This window comes from Rattus norvegicus, chromosome 2 (assembly GCF_021556685.1).
Source record: "Rattus norvegicus strain SHRSP/BbbUtx chromosome 2, alternate assembly SHRSP_T2T, whole genome shotgun sequence".
Lineage (NCBI taxonomy): Eukaryota > Metazoa > Chordata > Mammalia > Rodentia > Muridae > Rattus > Rattus norvegicus.
Genome location: NC_141535.1, coordinates 7,478,279 through 7,497,417, shown reverse-complemented (window position 1 = coordinate 7,497,417; position 19,139 = coordinate 7,478,279). Strand labels below are relative to the sequence as shown.

At 38.6% G+C, this 19,139-nt stretch overlaps 2 protein-coding genes across 18 annotated transcripts in view; one reads left to right on the top strand and one right to left on the bottom strand.

Moving 5' to 3' along the window:
• Fam81b (family with sequence similarity 81, member B) overlaps positions 1–2,473 on the top strand; it is a 120,791-nt gene extending 118,318 nt beyond the window's left edge. For 5 of the 6 annotated variants that reach the window (XR_015661827.1, XR_015661826.1, XM_087621535.1 and 2 more), the window contains one exon: positions 1,348–1,710. The gene's annotated coding sequence lies outside the window, so the exon portion shown is untranslated. 6 annotated transcript variants of the gene reach the window in all.
• Skic3 (SKI3 subunit of superkiller complex) overlaps positions 539–19,139 on the bottom strand; it is a 113,295-nt gene continuing 94,694 nt past the window's right edge. For 10 of the 12 annotated variants that reach the window (XM_087617429.1, XM_087617447.1, XM_087617439.1 and 7 more), the window contains 7 exons: positions 17,896–18,017; positions 13,796–13,954; positions 8,598–8,750; positions 6,228–6,358; positions 4,196–4,319; positions 1,564–1,659; positions 539–822 (listed from right to left, as the gene is read on the bottom strand). In XM_087617429.1, coding sequence (XP_087473555.1) covers positions 1,585–1,659; positions 4,196–4,319; positions 6,228–6,358; positions 8,598–8,750; positions 13,796–13,954; positions 17,896–18,017 — 764 coding nt within the window. In that variant the 3' untranslated portion in view covers positions 539–822; positions 1,564–1,584. 12 annotated transcript variants of the gene reach the window in all.

Genomic DNA, 19,139 nt, shown 5'->3' with positions numbered 1-19,139 from the left:
CAGAATGCTGAGTTCTGAACCCTCCCTCCCTAATGTTTATGATTAAATAACTGTGATTGTAATATTCTACCACAAATGGAAAATACCAGGTTACAGTTCTAAGAGAATAACCTCTGACATACAAGTTAATTAAAGGATATTACCAATTCATAGAATTTCACAAAATAATACAATGAGCCTGCTGGCTGAGAAAAAAAAAAAACCACATACAAATTAATTATATTGCCATAGTACAATACATGTTTACATCTGAAAAAAATTCATTAAGACAAGCTCTCACATGCTATTCTGGCTTGGAACTTTCTAAGTAGACCAGGCTGAACTCAGATTCAGAGATTGCAGGCCTCTGCTCCCAAGTGCTGGTATTAAAGGCGTGCACCACCATTCCCACTGGAATATTTAAAATCACAATCCAAAGTGAGTGACATATAGATTATTTAAATATATAAATTACATTTTGAAAAAAATAGGTAACTCTGCTTTTAAGTTTTAAAACCAGAAACTTAACAACTATGTTTCATATTAATAATATGAAAAATAAGACACTGATTTTTATTTTATTTCAAGTTATGTCTTTTCATCATAAGCAAAAAAATTGCATGAATAATTAAATATTATCAGCATTATTTCCCCCAAATTTTCCATTAATGTGTTTTAAAATGCAACCATATAACTGAGCATTCTGAATTTTATGGACTTATCCATTAGCAGTCAAAATCTTACAAATATTCATATTATGCTTCTTCAATAGGATCTGAGATGGACTAGCAAGACAGAGTACAAGAACATGTAGATTTCACCAAGACTTGATCTGGAAGAATTCTGGGATTGAAAAAAAAAAAAAGGAAATTTTACTTTTTCATATTACTTGTAAAAATGGTTACAAAGGTTTTATCATTAAGAAGCAACCTCCAAAAAGTATTCCATTATATCATGCAAATGTAAAAAAATAAATAAGTTTTTTTATCAGGCAACAGTGAGGCAGGCCTTTAATACCAGCACTTAGACAAGGGCAGGTGGATCTCTGAATTCAAGGCCAGCCTGTTCTACAGAGGGAATTCCAGGGTAGCCAAGGCTACACAGAGAAAGTCTGTCTTAGAAACAAAGAAACAAACAGATAATGGTTTGTAAGCAACTGTTAAGTAACTCGGAATCAGGGTATTAACTTTCCTTAAGGACCAAGTTGGAGGTGTCTTTCAGGTTAAAAGCAGGTGAAAAGTTACACCCTTAACTTAAGAACTTCAGCGTATCTAGAGTAAAATATCAAAATAAAAAAGGAGGGAAAACAATGGATGATCAAAACTGTAGCTTTAAACTTATTTGTTTTTATTTTTTATTCTTTTCAAGATGGGATTTCATTGTGTACAGATGGCTATCCTGAAACTCTATGAAGACCATGATGGCCTGGAACTCGCAGAGTTCCCACCTCTGCCTCCCAAGTGCCAGGATTAAATTGGGGCACCACCTTGACCAGCTGATACAACCATAATTTTAAAATGTGCTGTTCTGGTGAGAACGCTTGATTCGCTGCCTCATCTGCAAGTGTTTTCTCTGGTTCCTTACTGTGCGTCTCACAATCCACGATTATTGGGCCGACAGCTTCCGATTCAGTTCCAACATTCTTTTATCACCGTGGGTCTCGGCATTCCTCACCAAAACCTGCATGAAATCATGCAGAAGTTTGTAGTCAGTATTATTAAAGCATAATCCTGACCGTAGTGACAACAGCTGTTCACTTCTGCTGTAATGAATTACTCAACTACAGTCAGCATGTAAGCTCCATGTATTAGTAAAACTGCGGATACCTGTTCTAATGATCAGTTGTCCACAAAATCAAGGGTGTTACTTACACTTCTGTCACCCAGAACCCTGACCCCACATCCCTGCTTTTGGTAGGGCTGTCCCAACAGCAGCACCTGTTAGAAGCCACAGCATAAGATCTAAGCTCTAGGTTTCAGGTTTTGTCAGCAAACTTGTCTTAGTTTTCCCAATCCACCTGACCATTCCGTTGCTTTCTGTTTGTACAAGTACTCTACTAGTAAACTAGTAAGATAGTGTTCAGCAATTTCAAGATTGAGCCTGATGGCACAGAACTCTATGGTCAGACACTGACTGCATTCGTGACTGCATCAGTGACACTGGGTGAATAAGCTGGAGCAGTGCTGGAGAGCTCCCCCTGGTGGTGGGTGCAGGAGAGCTGGTGGGCTGACCAGTTCAGCCACCATGCAGACCCAGATCCAGGGCTTTGAGTTGGCCAACCCAACATCTACCTCATCTATGAACTGCTGAAGCATGTGAAGAGGCTGGCATTGATAGTATAGCAGAAACCAGGTGCCTTGAACCAGACCAGTGACTCATTGCAGTGCCCATTTGCAAGTAAAGAAGTGTGGATGAAAGGGTACACACTATGGGACAGACTGACACACTATAGTTTCCACAATGAGATTTGTTTGTTTGGGGGTTTTCTTTTTTTGGGGGGGGAGGGGGGCCTGCAGGGGTGGAGGGCAGATACAGAGGGACAGGGAGATGAGTGGGATTGGGTTATATGATGTGAAACTCATAAAGATTCAATAAAAAGTTGAAAAAGAAAAAAAGAAAGCCCATAAAACTACACTGATAAATAGACATGTATGTGAGGTTAACTTTTCATTAGCCATATTTTACATGGAAAATAAAAAAAAATCTATACAATGAAGTACTACTCAGCTATTAAAAACAATGACTTCATGAAATTCTTAGGCAAATGAATGGAGCTAGAAAATATCATCCTGAGTGAGGTAACCCAGTCACAAAAGAACACACATGGTATGCACTCACTAATAAGTGTATATTAGTCCAAAAGCTCAGATTACCCAAGATGCAATCCACAGATCACATGAAGCTCAAGAAGAAGAAAGAGCAAAACATAAGGTTGCTTCAGTCCTTCTTCCGAAGGGAGAACAAAATATTCACAGGAGGAAATACAGGGACAAAGAGTGGAGCAGAGACTGAAGGAAAGGCCATCCAGGGACTGCCCCACCTGGGGATCCATTCCATAGACAGACACCAAACACAGTTACGATTGCTGATGCCAAGAAGTGCTTGCTGACAGGAGCCTGATATGGATGTCTCTTGAGAGGCTCTGCCAGAGCCTTACTAATACGGACGAGGATGCTCACAGCCAACCACCAGACTGGGCACGGGGACCCCAATGGAGGAGTTAGAGGAAGGACGGAAGTAGCTGAAGGGGTTTGCAACCCCTTAGGAAGAGCAATATCAAGCAACCAGAACCACCAGAGCTTCCAGGGACTAAACTACCAACCAAAGAGCACACACGGAGGGACGCGGCTCCAGCTGCATACGTAGCAGAGGATGGCCTTGTCTGGCATCAATAGGAGGAGGATTGCTTGGTCCTGTGATGACTCGTTTCCCCAGTGTAGGAGAATGCCAGGGAGGTGAGGTAGGAGTGGGTGGGAGGGAGGGGGAGCATCTTTATAGAAGCAGGGAGTGAGGATAAGGGAGAGGGGGGAATTGGGAAAGGAGATAACATTTGAAATGTAAATATATAAAATATCCAAAATATAAAAATTTTAAAAAAAATCTAAACTTGTCACTTATAGTTACTATGCAATTATTTATTTTCTTCAAATGGCTAAGAGAAAGTTTATTCTGGAGCCAAACATGAGTGACCATGCCCAGGAACACAGGTTTAGGACACCTTAAATTTCTCGCTCCATGCTCAGTAGTCTGTTTTTCCTTGCACTGTGGGTAGCGGGGATCTAAGTCAGGCTTTCAGAGACCTAGAGCATCTTGCTAGGGCTTCATGTAGTTCTTTAGATAGCAACTGGCCTTGACAAAGTGTTTTAAAGCAATGCCTTTTACCATCAGTGTTAAACATTAGTTTGGATTTTGGACTTGAAAATAGTCTCAAAGAAAACTTCCCATGGCTTCCTGTTGAATCTACACTGAACTACTTTTAAGCATAGCTTAATATTTTAGTTTTCATGCCAAAGGATCTTAGCTTTCAAGATGGGAATTTTAAAACAAATGCATGTAAAACACTAACTACAAACCTTTGAACTCTTTCTGTACTTTCAACAGATGCAACATTAATTGTGGTATTTTTGCCAAAGAACTTGATATTCATCTTTTAAAATTTCAATAATACTACAGTAAGTTTGAAAAGATAATTAATAATTAAGTGAAGACAGCTTACATCAATTAGCTCATGGTCATCTTTCGCATGGAGGTGTCTTAAGAGGTACCAACGAGCAGTTGATACAATTGAGTTGGGGTATCCAGTCTGATACACCACTCTCTCCAACAGTCGCCGTGTCTCTCTAGAAGAAAGACATGTACAATTACTTCAAGCACTTAAGTTATTAAGAAGATTTTACGTACTAGTCTCACACTACATTAGCTTTCCCATTTGCTTAAATATCTTAACTGATAACTTTATGATGTTCACTATGATAAGAATAGTGACAGCTAGTATTTATTTTTAAATGTTTACTATGACTGTGCACAAAGCACCATGGCATTTAGTCATACTTAGTATCACAACCTTATTGCTGTTTTTATTCCTACTGCAGACATGCAAATTAAAGTTCATTCAAAACACAATGAGAAGACTCCCAATTATATGACCATCTCTACGTGTTCAACACATGATCTTTTTGACAAAAAATAAATTGCAGAAAAGTCAGCCAGGCATGGTGCAACGTGCCTGAAGCTCAGATGTGAGGAGGAGAAGGTAGAAGGCCGCCTGGGCAACACAAAAGTTCACAGTGAGGCAAAGTTCTTAGACAAGTAACCAAGCAACCAACTAACCAGCCAATAACAGCTATGGTCTATAATTGACAAGAATGTTTATTATTGGTACAAGAAGCCACATGAGTAAAAATCAAGCATTTAGTGTTTTCAAGGATATGTTCAATATGCGAACTCAACTTACATAATTATAAAATGATTTACAGTTATATTCTTATTTTTTTCACTTCTATCTTCTAACGTTAATGACTCTCAAAACTCCTTAGTGGTAGAAATAACATAACTAACTTCAGAACTGCTAAGTAAAACAATCATATAAATAGTAATTGGTTTGAGCAAGAACTAAAGAAGTTGTCTTGGAAAAGTCCATGTACTGTGTTACATCATAAGCAGTTTCTTCCTAGATGGCATATTTAGGGTCTATTTTTGGAAATGCTATCAATGGAAAGGAGTATGGCAGGGTCACATGAGAGCTTGTTTTCTCCTATCCCTCATGTGCATCACCAGGAACATTTCACTCAGAAGTTTATAGACACAACTTTTAGTGAACTCATGCCAGCCCGATGAGCAGAGCCCCTTGCCAGGTGAGTATTATAGAATTGGTAAATCTTATAGAATTGTGGGATCTTAATTCATCCTTCAGTCTTATTTTGTGCAGCTTGGCTTTTTGAGGGGAGCATGTTTATATATGTTAGCTTTATTTCTATAAACCTATTCTATATTCTGTATCAGCAATGTTTATTCCTAAGTCATTTGTTTATATATATAGTTGACTTACTAGAACCAGATGTTATTTTTAAACACTTTTCGTGTGTGTGTGTGTGTGTGTGTGTGTGTGTGTGTGTGAGAGAGAGAGAGAGAGAGAGAGAGAGAGAGAGAGAGAGAGAGAGAGAGGAGAGAGAGAGAGAGAGAGAGAGAGAGAGAGAGAGAGAGAGAGAGAGAGATCTAAGTAATGGCCTTTACATTTGTGATCCCCATCCCCAACCTCTAATAAATAATAAAGTTTTGTTTTAATCTAAACAGCCTTTGACTTTTCTAGACATGAAAGTGCATATTTATGAATAAGTTTATCTTTTTAACATTTGTTAATTTTTTCCAGCTTGTTAAATTAGCAAAATTTCTATTAATATAACCTTGAGCCAGAACCACTCTGATTTTGTCTGGTTCTAAAATCCACATTACATTATATCCTAAAATAGAAAAAAAAATTTTTAAAACTCTCAAGGGCATCTTCATGTGAAATGCTGACATGCCAAACCTATCATACTTATATCTATGCAACATTTTTTGTTAAATAAATATGAAATGTTTTATTCTTCACTGCAATACAGAATGAGATGTTCCTAAAGTAGAGACGTAATATCCCAAAGCCTGATACACTAGTTTATCTCATTAAAAATCTTCTCTCGATCACTTCCTAGGAGGTTTTGTAACCTCCTAGAATTTCAAAGCAAACAATAAACACAGATGTCTAATACCTTGCTCCCATCTTACGGTTGAACTGTAACAACGCTTGCAAGAAGATAGCCAGCGGACTAAAGCAAACCTTCAAGGCCTCACTTGTGGCTTCTTGAACCAAGGATGACCAGTGATCACCTGAAACATTAGCCTAAAAAATGCAAAATAAACATTAACTCTAAGTTTTGACATATTCACTTTACGAATGGGGTGGGTTCATGTGCTGAGAAGGGAAAGTGGCCGTGAGCTCCCCTCCTAACTGACCCTATCTCCACCTGCTTGCTATGGAAACGTCTCTGGATACATTACCTACAATTCAGGGCAGTCACATGCCCAGGAGGAGATGGCGAGTACAATAGGAACTCAATGGTGTTTTCACAGACATCAAGAACTCAATGCTATTTTCATAGACGTTTTGTCTCATGTTGCTCTGTTTGAGCATTTTTTTTCTCAGTAAGAAAATTATATAAATTATATAAATTTATAAATTATATAAATTTTGGTTTGTAAATTATGGTTTCCAATTTTGTGTTCTTATGGGTTTTATTTGTGTTTATTTGTGTGTTTGAGTTTCTTGTGCCTTTTCTTTTAATTCTGTTTTGTTTTACTTGTTGTTTCCTTTCTTTTCTTTTTAATTATCTTTAATCTTTTCTACAGTCCAGTCACTCCTGGTCTATCCTCTGACTGTTTCTCATCCTCTGTCTACAACAGGATGTCACTACCACCACCCTCACCCTGACAGGCTTCCCCACTCCCTGGGGCCACAAATGTCTTGAGGGTTAGGTGTATCTTTTCTCACTGAGGCCAGACCACGCTATCCTCTGCTGTATATATGTTGGGGGCCTCGTACCAGCTTGTGTATGCTGCCTGGTTGGTGGCTCAGTGTCTGACAGATATCAGCATTGGGGCCTATGGGGCCTCCCTCCTCTGCAACTTCTTCTAGCCTTTCCCTAATTCAACAACAGGGGTCCCCGGCTTCTGTCCATCGGTTGGGTGTAAGGATCTGCATGTGTCTCAGGCAGAGACTGAGGCTCACCAAAGCCACAGTGGCATGGTGCTCTTCCACTGTACACCCATGCCTTCAGGATACCTGTATTTCCAGGTCCTGAGCAAACTTTTGGAAGTTTATATTTGGCAAGTACTATAGTAAGAAATGACACAAAGCTCTCCAGGCCTGAAAGATTTGAAAGTTGTTTTCCTTATGCTAGCTTTCTCAGAGATTTTTAACATCAGGAGCAGGTATCTATCTGCCACACAAAACTTAGGGGTCAGTACAAAAATACAAGTGTTCATGATTATTAACAAATTTGAAGATGGCAAGTAAAAGTGTAGAACCTGGTGTTGTGTTATTATTTCTTCATCTGCTCCAGAACTATTTATTGGAAACTGACCACCTCTCCACTAAGCATTGGTAAAGCCAAGGAGGAGAACAAAACATCGCCCATGTGTCTACAGCAACATACCTATGGCATCCACCCCAAAACATCTTTCCACCATTTTCTTTCATAATCAAAAAATATAAAGTGAGTTGATCATGTTTGCATGGAAAAATCAGGTAAAAACAAGCTATTTCAGGTCTACACAGGACAGTCTCTTCTAATCACATAAAGTAGAAAAAAAGGACAGCACATCTTTTAACTGAGTTATATAAATATGATAAAAATTCAAATACTATCAAAAGATATGATTTAAAATGCTCCCTTATCTCTAAAAGCCCAGTTCTTCTATTCAAAGGAACTATCATTATAGCTTCTATGTATCTTTCCATGAATTGGTATCTACGGACTGCTGTGCTTGTATATCCTGATTCTCAAACATATATCATATAAGTGCTCAAATAAGATTATAGTATATAAATTTTTCTGCAGGTTGACTTCACTCTCATGTACATGTTATCTTCAAGAATTTTCCCTACTGGCAATCAAACTTTTTGGTTAATATATGTAAAATTGGCATCATAAAATAGGATATCAAGTTATAGGTCCCTAGAAATACCTTAAGGAATGTCAAATTGAATTAAGGAGAAAAGGTTAAATTCTGGCATCTTTGTCACAATCAGTAGCAGACTTGAATTCTTAAGTTACCAAGAATACACTTGCTATAATTCAATTTTTAAAATTACAGTCTTAGAGTGTCTCTAAACAATTTTGAAGTTCTGTTGTAGTCTATGGGTTCCTAATGTTCTATGTTTCTCTAGAGCTCAAGGTGTAGTCCACAAGATACCACAGCAGAAGACAATGAAGCAATGGAGCCACAGAATATCACTCTGTGAAAGGCGAAAGGCTGCCTAGTTAAAAGGGAAAAGCGTTTTGTGAAGGAATCACGTTTCCATGGTCACAGTGACAACACTGGGTTTACCATGCACACTTCCAGTGCAACACTGGGCTTACCATGCACACTTCCAGTGCAAGAAGGGCTAGCTTCAGCAGGCTCGAGAGCTTCCCACTCCAGCTGCCCTGCTGGGATGCCACTTGGAGACTCTTTCTATAACACATCTCTGCGGCACTCATCATTCCTTGGGACTGATACACCTGTGCCAACCACTAAAGAGCAGAAAGGAAGACAGAAATAGAACATCTGAGCATACTACAGAGTCTGGTTCTCCATTCCCTAAAATTAAGTAAGTCTAATTAATTTAATTTTTAATTCAATTATTGGTGTGTGTCCCAAAAGGAAGGTAGTCATACAGTTTAATCTGGTAGCAATACATTCATAGTCCTATCAAGCTGAAGTCTAAATGTTTCCAAAGATGAAAAGTCAAGATTACCAAAAGCAAAAAAAAAGATAAACTATGTAAATACTCATAAAAAGAAAGTTTGTGCAGCTGTAGCCCTTTCAACAATGTAGTCTTTAAGACAACAACATGGAAAGAATAAGTTGATACTATAACAGTACTCCTTCCACATAAGCATTTCTACATTTACAAATACCAACAACATAGAATTCATGAGAAAGGGCTGACAGAACCCAATAGTAGACATGTTCTCAGTAACAAGTGATTTTAACATGTCTACTTCAGCATTCGGATTAAGAAACAAATACATGCTCACTGATCCCGGCCCACAGCTCCCTGGTCCCAAATCCCGTGGAGAGAGAGCTCATCGCCCAGACAGGTGGGCACTCCTGAGACTGCAGGGCAGGAGAGACCACCAGTACTCCCCACCCTTGCCCACATCCCTGGCCCAAGAGGAAACTGTATAGGGCATCTGGGAACAGGAAGATAGGGGCACTCAAGCTGCAGGTGCCCAGCGGTCCAGACTGCGCCTGGCAGGATTAATATAGCAAAAATGGCCATTTTGCCAAAAGCAATCTAAAGATTCAGTGCAATCCCCATCAAAAGTCCAACTCAATTCTTCATAGAGTTAGAAAGAACAATTTGCAAATTCATTTGGAATAAGAAAAAAACCCCACAATATCCTCAACTATAAAAGAACTTCTGGGGAAATCATCATCCCCGACCTCAAGCAATATTACAAAGCAATATTGATAAAAAAAAAACTGTATGGTTTTGGTACAGAAACAGGCAGGTAGATCAGTGGAATAGAATTGAAGACCCAGAAATGAACTCACCTACCTATGGTCACTTGATCTTTGACAAAGGAGCTAAAATCATCCAATGGAAAAAAGATAGCATTTTAAACAAATGGTGCTGGTTCACCTAGAGGTCAGCATGTAGAAGAATGAAAATTGACCCTCTCCTATTGCCTTGTACAAAGCTCAAGTCCAAGTAGATAAAGGCCTCAACATTAAACCAGATACATTCAAACTAATAGAAGAAAAATTGTGGAAGAGCCTCGAACACATGGGCACTGGAGAAATTTCCTGAACAGAACACCAATGGCTTATGCTCTAAGATCAAGAATTGACAAATGGGACCTCATAAAACTGCAGAGCTTCTGTAAGGCAAAGGACAGTCATTAGGACAAAACAGCAACCAACAGATTGGGAAAAGGTTTTTACCAATCCTACATCCGATAGAGGTGTATCCGATAGAGGTATATTTACAAGGAATTCAAGAAGTTAGACTCCAGAGAGCCAACACCCTATTAAAAAATGGAGTACAGAGCTAAACAAAGAATTCTCAGCTGAGGAATACTGAATATATGACAAGTACCTAAAGAAATGTTCAACATCCTTAGTCATCTGAGAAATGCAAATCAAAACAAACCTAAGATTCCACCTCACACCAGTCAGAATGGCTAAGATAAAAACTCAGGTGACAACAGATGCTGGGGAGGATGTGGAGATAGAGGAACACTCCTCCATTGTTGTTGGGATTGCAGACTGGTACAATTGCTGTGGTAATCAGTCTGGAGGTTCCTCGGAAAAATTGCACGCAGTACTACCTGATGACCTAGCTATACCACTCCTGGACATATACCCAAAAGATGCTCCAGCATAAAACAAACACACATGCTCCATTATGTTCATAGCAGTTCTTTCCAGAAGCTGGAAAGAACCCAGATGCCCTTCAACAGAGGAATGGATACAGAAAATGTGATACATGTACACAATGGAGTACTACTCAGTTATAAAAAACAATGACTTCATGAAATTCATAGGCAAATGGATTTAACTAGAAAATATCATCCTGCGTGAGGTAACCCATTCACAGAAAAACACACATGGTGTACACTCACTGATAAGTGGATATTAGCCCAAAAGCTCGAATTAACCAAGATACAATCCACAGACCACATGAAGCTCAAGAAGGAGGAGGGACCAAAGTGTGGATGCCTCAGTCCTTCTTAAAGGACAGAACAAAAATAATCATAGGAGGAGATATGGAGTCAAAATTTAGAGCAGAGACTGAAGGAATGGCCATTCAGAGCCTGTCCCACCTGCAGATCAAGCCCATATATATATATATGTATAGCCAACAAACCTAGTAATATTGCTGAAGGCAAGAAGTGCATGCTGACAGGAGCTTGCCAGAGCTGTCTCCTGAGAGGCTCTTTCAGAATATGAGAAATCCAGAGGCAAATTCTCACAGTCAACCACGGAACTGAGAACGGGATCCCCATTGGAGGAATTAGAGAAAGGATTGAAAGAGCTGAAGGGCCTTGCAAGAACAACAATACCAACCAACCAGAGCTCCCAGGGATTAAACCACTAATCAAAGAGTACACATGACTCCAGCTGCATATGTAGCAGAAGATAGCCTTGTTGGGCAACAATGTAAGGAAAAGCCCTTGGTCCTGCCAAGGCTGGACTCCCCCAGTGTAGGGGAATGTAAGGGCAGGGAGGTGGCAAGGGAGGGTGGTTTGGGAGGGTGAACACCCCTTTAGAAGCAGGGGGAGGAGACAGGGGGCTTATAAATGGCAAACCGTGAAAGGGAATAACATTTGAAATGTAAATAAAAAATATCCAATTAAAACAAAAATTCTTGGGAGAAAAAAAAGTGTTATCTGAAAGGTCCCTAGCATTTCAGAAGTTGTTCAGCATCATTAGTCATCAAGTAAATGAGAGAACAACTGAAAAATAGTATTACTTACACATCTAACAAAATATGAGAGAAACAAAAATCAACAACACTAGCATATGGAATGTTCATATGAATATAAGCTGGTACACACATATGGAAAAATGATTGGGTTTATCTGCCAAACAAAATAAGACATCTAACATACTCATTGTCCTAATATAATAACTCAAAATAACCACAAAGTGAGGTGAAGAAACATTCTGGTAACATGTAACAACAAAAGGAATCTCTTGTAAATAATATTAAATTAAACTAGATACAAGTATTTCATTTTTATAAAGTTCAAAACTAATTAAAGCTAGATAAAAATGACAAAAGTTAGAATCACAGCTTCTCCTTTTGCTTTAAAGAGTGCAGATGTGTTGAGGTTTGGTTGATTGCTATATATTGTAATGCTGAATACTGTTGGGCAAGGCCTGGCTCCCCCTCAGATGTTCTTTTTGCAATACAGCACCTTAGCCAGGTGGGTCTGGGTCTGCTACCCTTTCTTCTGTTGAAGGGTATATAGCAGAAGGAGTCTCCCTGATGGTCCTAACCTCTTTTATAACCAGAGCCTCTCTTCTAGCAAATGCTGTGGCTGTAACACTAAGCTTTCTAGGGTTCATTTTCTCTCCAAACTGTTCATTTTGTATTTCTTTCTGTCTACTTGCTTTTTATTTTGTAGCCCTGCAAGGAGTAATTAATAATAACTATTCCACTGACTCAACATTATATAGCATTGACATGTGCATGAAATTAGTTGATTAATTTTTCATTTGCCTCCTACAAGTTCTCAGGACATGGGCAGAAACCTGCTAGATACTTTGAAAAAATGTAACTGAATGTTCACTAGCTCAGTTGCTAAGACTGTTTCACCCATAAATCTCTCTTATGCTCTGCTGCTGGAAATGCCACTCAGATTTCATGGTCTATAACTTCACATGAATGGCATCTCTAACTGTACTCATGTTCGAGTTCGTGGGACAAACCACACCTGAGTGTAATGCATTATCTTTCTTGTGTTGTTGAATATAAATGCGAAGGTTCTGTTATGAATTTCCCCATGGATGCTAGAGCTGACACTGCTCAGTCCTTTTCTGTTCTTAGAATGTCTCTGATTTTCATATTGGAATAAATCTGGTTTCATAGATTATATTCAAAAGCATTTTCATCTCTTTGGTTTTTAAGAAAATATGGAATAGAACTGGTATCATCTCTTCCTTACAGAAGACATTTCTTCATGTCTGGGCTTTGAATCAGTTTCAGCACTTCTGCCTTCCAGGCTCATACTAGAATGGCCCTGTGTGCTCTACTTATACCATTCAATAACTTCTCTGGTTCCAAAATCCTAAAGTCCATATTCCTTTATAGAATCCACAATCAGTTTATTTTAAGTAAGTGCCCACACTCTGGTACCAATGTCTGTATTAGCTACTTTCTGTTCTTATGCTAAAACACCATGGCCAACTGACTTTTAGAATGGAATTCATTTTGGTGTACAGTTTGAGGGATAAGACTTTAATATGCCAGGGATAGTGGCAGCTGAATACAGTCATGGCAACAGGAACAGGAAGCAGAGGGAGTAAACCAGAATTGAACTGAGGCCGCATACTCTCAAAGTCAAACCCTGAGACAGTTTTTCCTGCAAGGCCACATTTTTCAAACATCTCCAAATGGTGCCATTAAAAAGGGACCAGCCTTTCAACAAGGGACCAGCCTTTCAAAAACACACTTTCATTCACACTATCCTGGAGCTGTGAGCTGACATAACCTCCTCCTCTATGTTGCTTTCATCATGTAGTCTGTCAAAGAAACAGAAAAAGTAACTAAGACAGTGTCCTTAGTATAAAACTGAACATGTAGTTCGGTTACATCAACTCAAAGTAAATGATGGGGTTCTGCCATTGTTTTCATCTGAGGAAATTTACAATCAACAATTAAGAATGGCTTAAAACATTATAGAAAACAGATCCTAAACTAATGTTAAATTCCTAAAATACTCTTCAGATTTGGAAACTGACAGTACGTCTAACAGTAAGACTTCAATGGAGATGGACTAGCATCCTCGACTAGCCTCACAGCATATTTTGATGTAGGACTCACATAAGAAAGCAGAGAGCTCACCTGCCATGCTGGAACAGAGGTTGAGTTGGACATGACTGTTTTTTGCAGTTCTTCCAGTACAGCATCTGGGAGGGGTTTCTGTGACGCCAGGAGTGATGTACACTGAACTTGTCTCAACAGTAAGATAACAGCTGGCTGATCGGGGTTGCTTTTTAAATTCTAAAAATTAAATCCCAAATAGAAGCATATCAAAATGGGCTCTAAACTGAAATAAGTAAAAGGCAATTAATTACACTGTGCTCCATGCTGAGAGATTTTATTCCCCTTAATTTAAACCTTTCTTTTTTTGGCTATAGCAAAAACAGGTATAAAAGTTAAACAAAAACTACACAGCCTAGTAATACCAAAGCATACATACACTTAAATAATCCTTCACCAAGTAATAGTGTTATAGTGCTTGAGTCACTTAGTTTAGATTTAATATGCCCTGTTGAGTCGGTTTATTCTCAACTGTTACATTAAAGTTCTAAATATAAAACTCACTCAAGAAATGTAAAAAGTGAAAAAAGAGAAAAAAAAAGAAATGTAAAAAGTGAAGGCTATTACTATTTCAGTGGAACATACCATGCTGTATGATTAATGAAACATTTGTATTTACTTATGAAGTACAGTGCCATAACATACATATGTTATGATCATATAAGAATAATTAGAATTTTCATCTCAAGTGTCAGCTCTGGAGGTTGGCAAACTTCCAACTCTTCTGTGCTGCTTCTCTTCAGAAAATACTTATCTATTTTTTTCTCATGAGATCACAGTTCAACATATTTCTAAAGTATACTTGAAGGCCTTCTATTAAGAGAGACTAAAACTATAAAATGAAAAGGACAGACTCATAAAGCATTCCTCATTCTAGCAGAGGAGACATTACAACTGCTAAATTATGCTTAGTCAGCATCCACAATAAAATTAATGCACTGTTCTGGAAGTAGAGCAGATAGAATCCTTCACAAGAAAGAGAAAATATATTATTTTCCAGTTTTGTTGAATATAGGCTTTTAAAGTAGGATCTGATGTTTTTTTGAATTTCCTTAGAGTCTGTTATTATGTCTCCCTTTTCATTTCTGATTTTGTTAATTTGGATACACTCTCTGTGCCCTCTGGTTACTTTAAGGGTTTATCTATCTTGTTGATTTTTCTCAAAGAACCAGCTCATCGTTTTCTTGATTCTTTGTATAGTCCTTTTTGTTTCTACTTGGTTGATTTCAGCTCTGAGTTTGATTATTTCCTGCCTTCTACTCCTCTTGTGTGTATTTGTTCTAGAGCTTTTAGCTGTGCTGTCAAGCTGCTAATGTATGCTCTCTCCTGTTTCTTTTTGGAGGCACTCAGAACTGTGTTTTCCTCTTAGCACAGCTTTCATTGTGTCCCATAAGTTTGGGTATGTTGTGCCTTCATTTTCATTAAATTCTAAAAAGTCTTTACTTTCTTTATTTCTTCCTTGACCAGGTTGTCATTGAGTAGAGCATTGTTCAGCTTCCACGTGTATGTGGGCGTTCTGTCATTTCTGTTGTTATTGAAGAGCAGCTTCAGTCCATGGTGGTCTGAGAGGATGCATGGGATTACTTCCATCTTCTGGTATCTGTTGAGGCCTGTTCTGTGACCGATGATGTGGTCAACTTTGATGTGGTCCAGTCTGTTAGTCTGTGTCTTTATTGGGCAATTGAATCCACTGATGTTAAGAGATGTTAAGGAATAGTGGTTGTTTCATCTTATTTTTGTTGTTAGAGGAGGAATTATGTTTGTGTGTCTCTCTTCTTTTGAGTGTCTTGCAAGAAGATTACTTTCTTGCTTTTTATAGGGTGTAGTTTCCTTCCCTGTATTGGAACTTTCCATCTATTATTTTTTGTAGGTCTGGATTTGTGGAAAGATATTATGTAAATTTGGTTTTGTCATGGAATATCTTGGTTTCTCCATCTATGTGAATTGAGACCTTTGATGGATACAGTAACCTGGGCTGGCATTTGTGTTCTCTTAGGGTCTGTATGACATCAGTCCAGGATCTTCTGGCTTTCATAGTCTCTGTTGAGAAGTCTGGTGTGATTCTGATAGGTCTGCCTTTATATGTTAATTCACATTTTCCCTTACTGCTTTTAATATTCTTTATTTGTTTTGTGCATTTGGTGTTTTGACTATTATGACAGGAGGAGTTTCTTTTCTGATTCAATCTATTTGGAGTTTTGTAGGCTTCCTGTATGTTTATGGGCATCTCTTTCTTTAGGTTAGGGAAGTTTTCTTCTATGATTTTGTTGAAGATATTTACTGATCCTTTGAGTTGGGAGTCTTCACTCTCTTCTCTATCTATTATCCTTAGGTTTGATCTTCTCATTGTGTCCTGGATTTCTTGTATGTTATAGGCCAGTATCTTTTTCCGTTTTAAATTATCTTTGACAGTTGTATCGATTTCTATGGAATCTTCTGCTCTTGAGATTCTCTCTTCTATCTCTTGCATTCTATTGGTGATGCTTGTATCTATGGCTCCTTGTCTCTTCCTTTGGTTTTCTATATCCAGGGTTGTCTCCCCTTGTGCTTTCTTTATTGTTTCTATGTCCATTTTTAAATTCTGAATGGTTTTGTTCAATCCCTTCACCTGTTTGGTTGTGTTTTCTTGTAATTCTTAAAGGGATTTTTGTGATTCCTCTTTAAGGGCTTCTACTTGTTTACTTGTGTTGCCCTCTATTTCTTTAGGGAAATTATTTACGTCCTTCTTAAATTCATCCATCATCATCATAAAATGTGATTTTAAATCTAAATCTTGCTTTTCTGGGGTGTTTAGATATCCAGTATTTGCTCTGGTGGGAAACCTGGGTTTTGATGATGTCAAGTAGTCTGTCAAGTTTCTGTTGCTTACATTCCTGCACTTGCCTTTTGCCATCAAACTGTCTCTGGTGTTAGCTTGTCTTGCTGTCTCTGACAGTGGCTTGACCCTCCTGTAGACCTGTTTTCTCTGGGACCAGAGAGCTGCTGCTGGGTTTACATGACCTGAAGCCTCCAGGCGGGTTGCCTGGCTCAGAAGAGTTGGTCTTACCTCTGCTCTCAAGTGTGTAGTTGCTCCTGGAGAATGGCTTTCAGCTCTGGGCACAGGCAGAAACCGGAAGGGTACTGCCCCTGACTCCTCCTAGGTCCCCACTAGGTGATTTCCTCTTGGGTCAGGAACATGGGCAGAAAGTAGTTGTCTCCTCTGAGTTCTCAGGAATGTCCGCACTTCTGAGGATCCAGTTCTCTCTCCAATGGGAATTGGGTGCAGCCAGCTTTGGGACGGGTTCAGTTCAGGGTCAGCTCAGTACTGGGTGCAGACAGAAACCAGCAGGTTCCTGCTGCTATCTGTTCCTATATTCCTGTATCCAGAGGCACTATGCAGTTTCCTCTTATGTGGACTGTGAGCAGAAGTAGGCAGAAGTGGAGGTCTCTCCTGAGGTCTCAGGATTTTCTGCACTTCTAGGAATTCAGCTCCCTTCCCCTCAGGATTTGGGTGCAGGGAGCTGAGGTGAACACAATCTTGAGACCAGCATTTTAAAGGGAGTGACAAGAAAGCAAAATAAACGGTCTGTACAGAGTCCAGGCGGGGGCTAGGAAGAGGGCTCAGTGACTAAAAACGTTTATTGACTTTGTTGAGGACTGGAGTTCAATTCCCAGAACCCATACAATGCAGCTCATCCTGACTATAATTCCAGCACGAGGATATGATACCCCTATAACCTCCTCATACTCTGATACACATTCACACACATGAATGAACGAATGAATACATAAGTAAACAAACAAACAATATTTCTTACACAAAGAGAGTATGCAGGTTTTAGAAGCAGTACAGTAGTAGCAAGACACTTCTAGCTGCTGAGAGCTCCTGGGCAAAAACTTAACATTTTTCAGAACTGAATTTTCTCATTGATAAAAAGGTTGACAATCATAAACGTATACATCACCAATTGTTGTGAAGTCCAGAAAAAAATAATCCTAGATGGAAAGACTGACTTGCAGTAAGTAGCCAATAAATATTGCTTGTTATTACTACCACCCTACACTCCTTAAGTACTATATGCTAGAGTTTTACATAAGACAAAAAAATGCATGAATTTCAATGTATAATTCCACAATAGTACCTTTGTGCACAGAGATTCGGCTTCAGATATTTTTCCTGTGTCAATCAGACCAGTGACAGCTTGTGAAAAAGACCACTTTTCAAGCAACAGGTTGTAATTTTGCAAATTTTCTTTGTCCTTAACTGTAAAGCAAAAAAAAAAAAAAAAAGAGAGAGATCAATTCTACTGGCTTCTGCTTGTGTAATGCGCTCTCAAGCAGAAGAACATTTGCTAACAATTTTCACAGGTGCACTTTACATACTTTTTCTTAGAGACAGGGTCTAGATAGCCCAGGCTGCACTCATAGTCACATTTCTGGACTCTCATAATTACCACTACACCCAGTGCCTTAGTACTTCTGGTTGATATATTAAATATATACCCTGTATAAAACAATGAAAATTCCCTGAAAAACAATGAACAATTTCAATAGTGTAACTAAAGTAAAAGTAGCTGCATCCACTCTGAAGAGTTCCAAATCATACACTGACAGACAAACGTCACAGCTGAGGTAGAACACAAGGCCACCATTAGCAAAAGCTGTCTCCCACCTCAATGTAATCATTTCTGTCTCCAGCTCACCCAAAGTCCCTTATGCTCTGCTGCTGGAAACGCCACGCAGATTTCATGGTCTATAACTTCACATGAATGGCATCTCTAACTGTACTCATGTTCAAGTTCGTGGGAAAAACCACATCTGAGTGTAATGCATTATCTTTCTTGTGTTGTTGGATATAAATGCTAAGGTTCTGTTATGAATTTCCTCATGTATGCTAGGGCTGACACTGCTCAATCCTTTTTTGTTCTTGGAATATCTCTGGTTTTTGTACTGGAATAAATCTGGCTTCACAGATTATATTGAAAAGCATTTTCATCTCTGATTTTTAAGAAAAACTTAAATAGAACTGGTATCATTTTTTCCATAAATGTCTGGCAGAATTCATCAGTGGAGTCATTGGTCTTAGTTTCCCTCATGGTGTTTCAGTCTTGATATCTTTAGTAGACATGTAGCTATTGATTTATTTCTGCTTAAGCAAACTTTGTACCTTAAAAAATTTTATTATTTTTTCTGAGTTGACAAATGTCAGAACAAGAGATTGATATTGGAATATTATTGACATGCTAATAGCTGCAGTGACATGCTTTTATTCAAAGACTGGTTTCCTATCTTCTTTTTCTTAGCTCATGTAACTGCAGATTTATTAGCAGTACTTCTAAAAAAAAAATCCATTCTACTGTCTTTTTCTTTGTCTTATCTAGCAGAT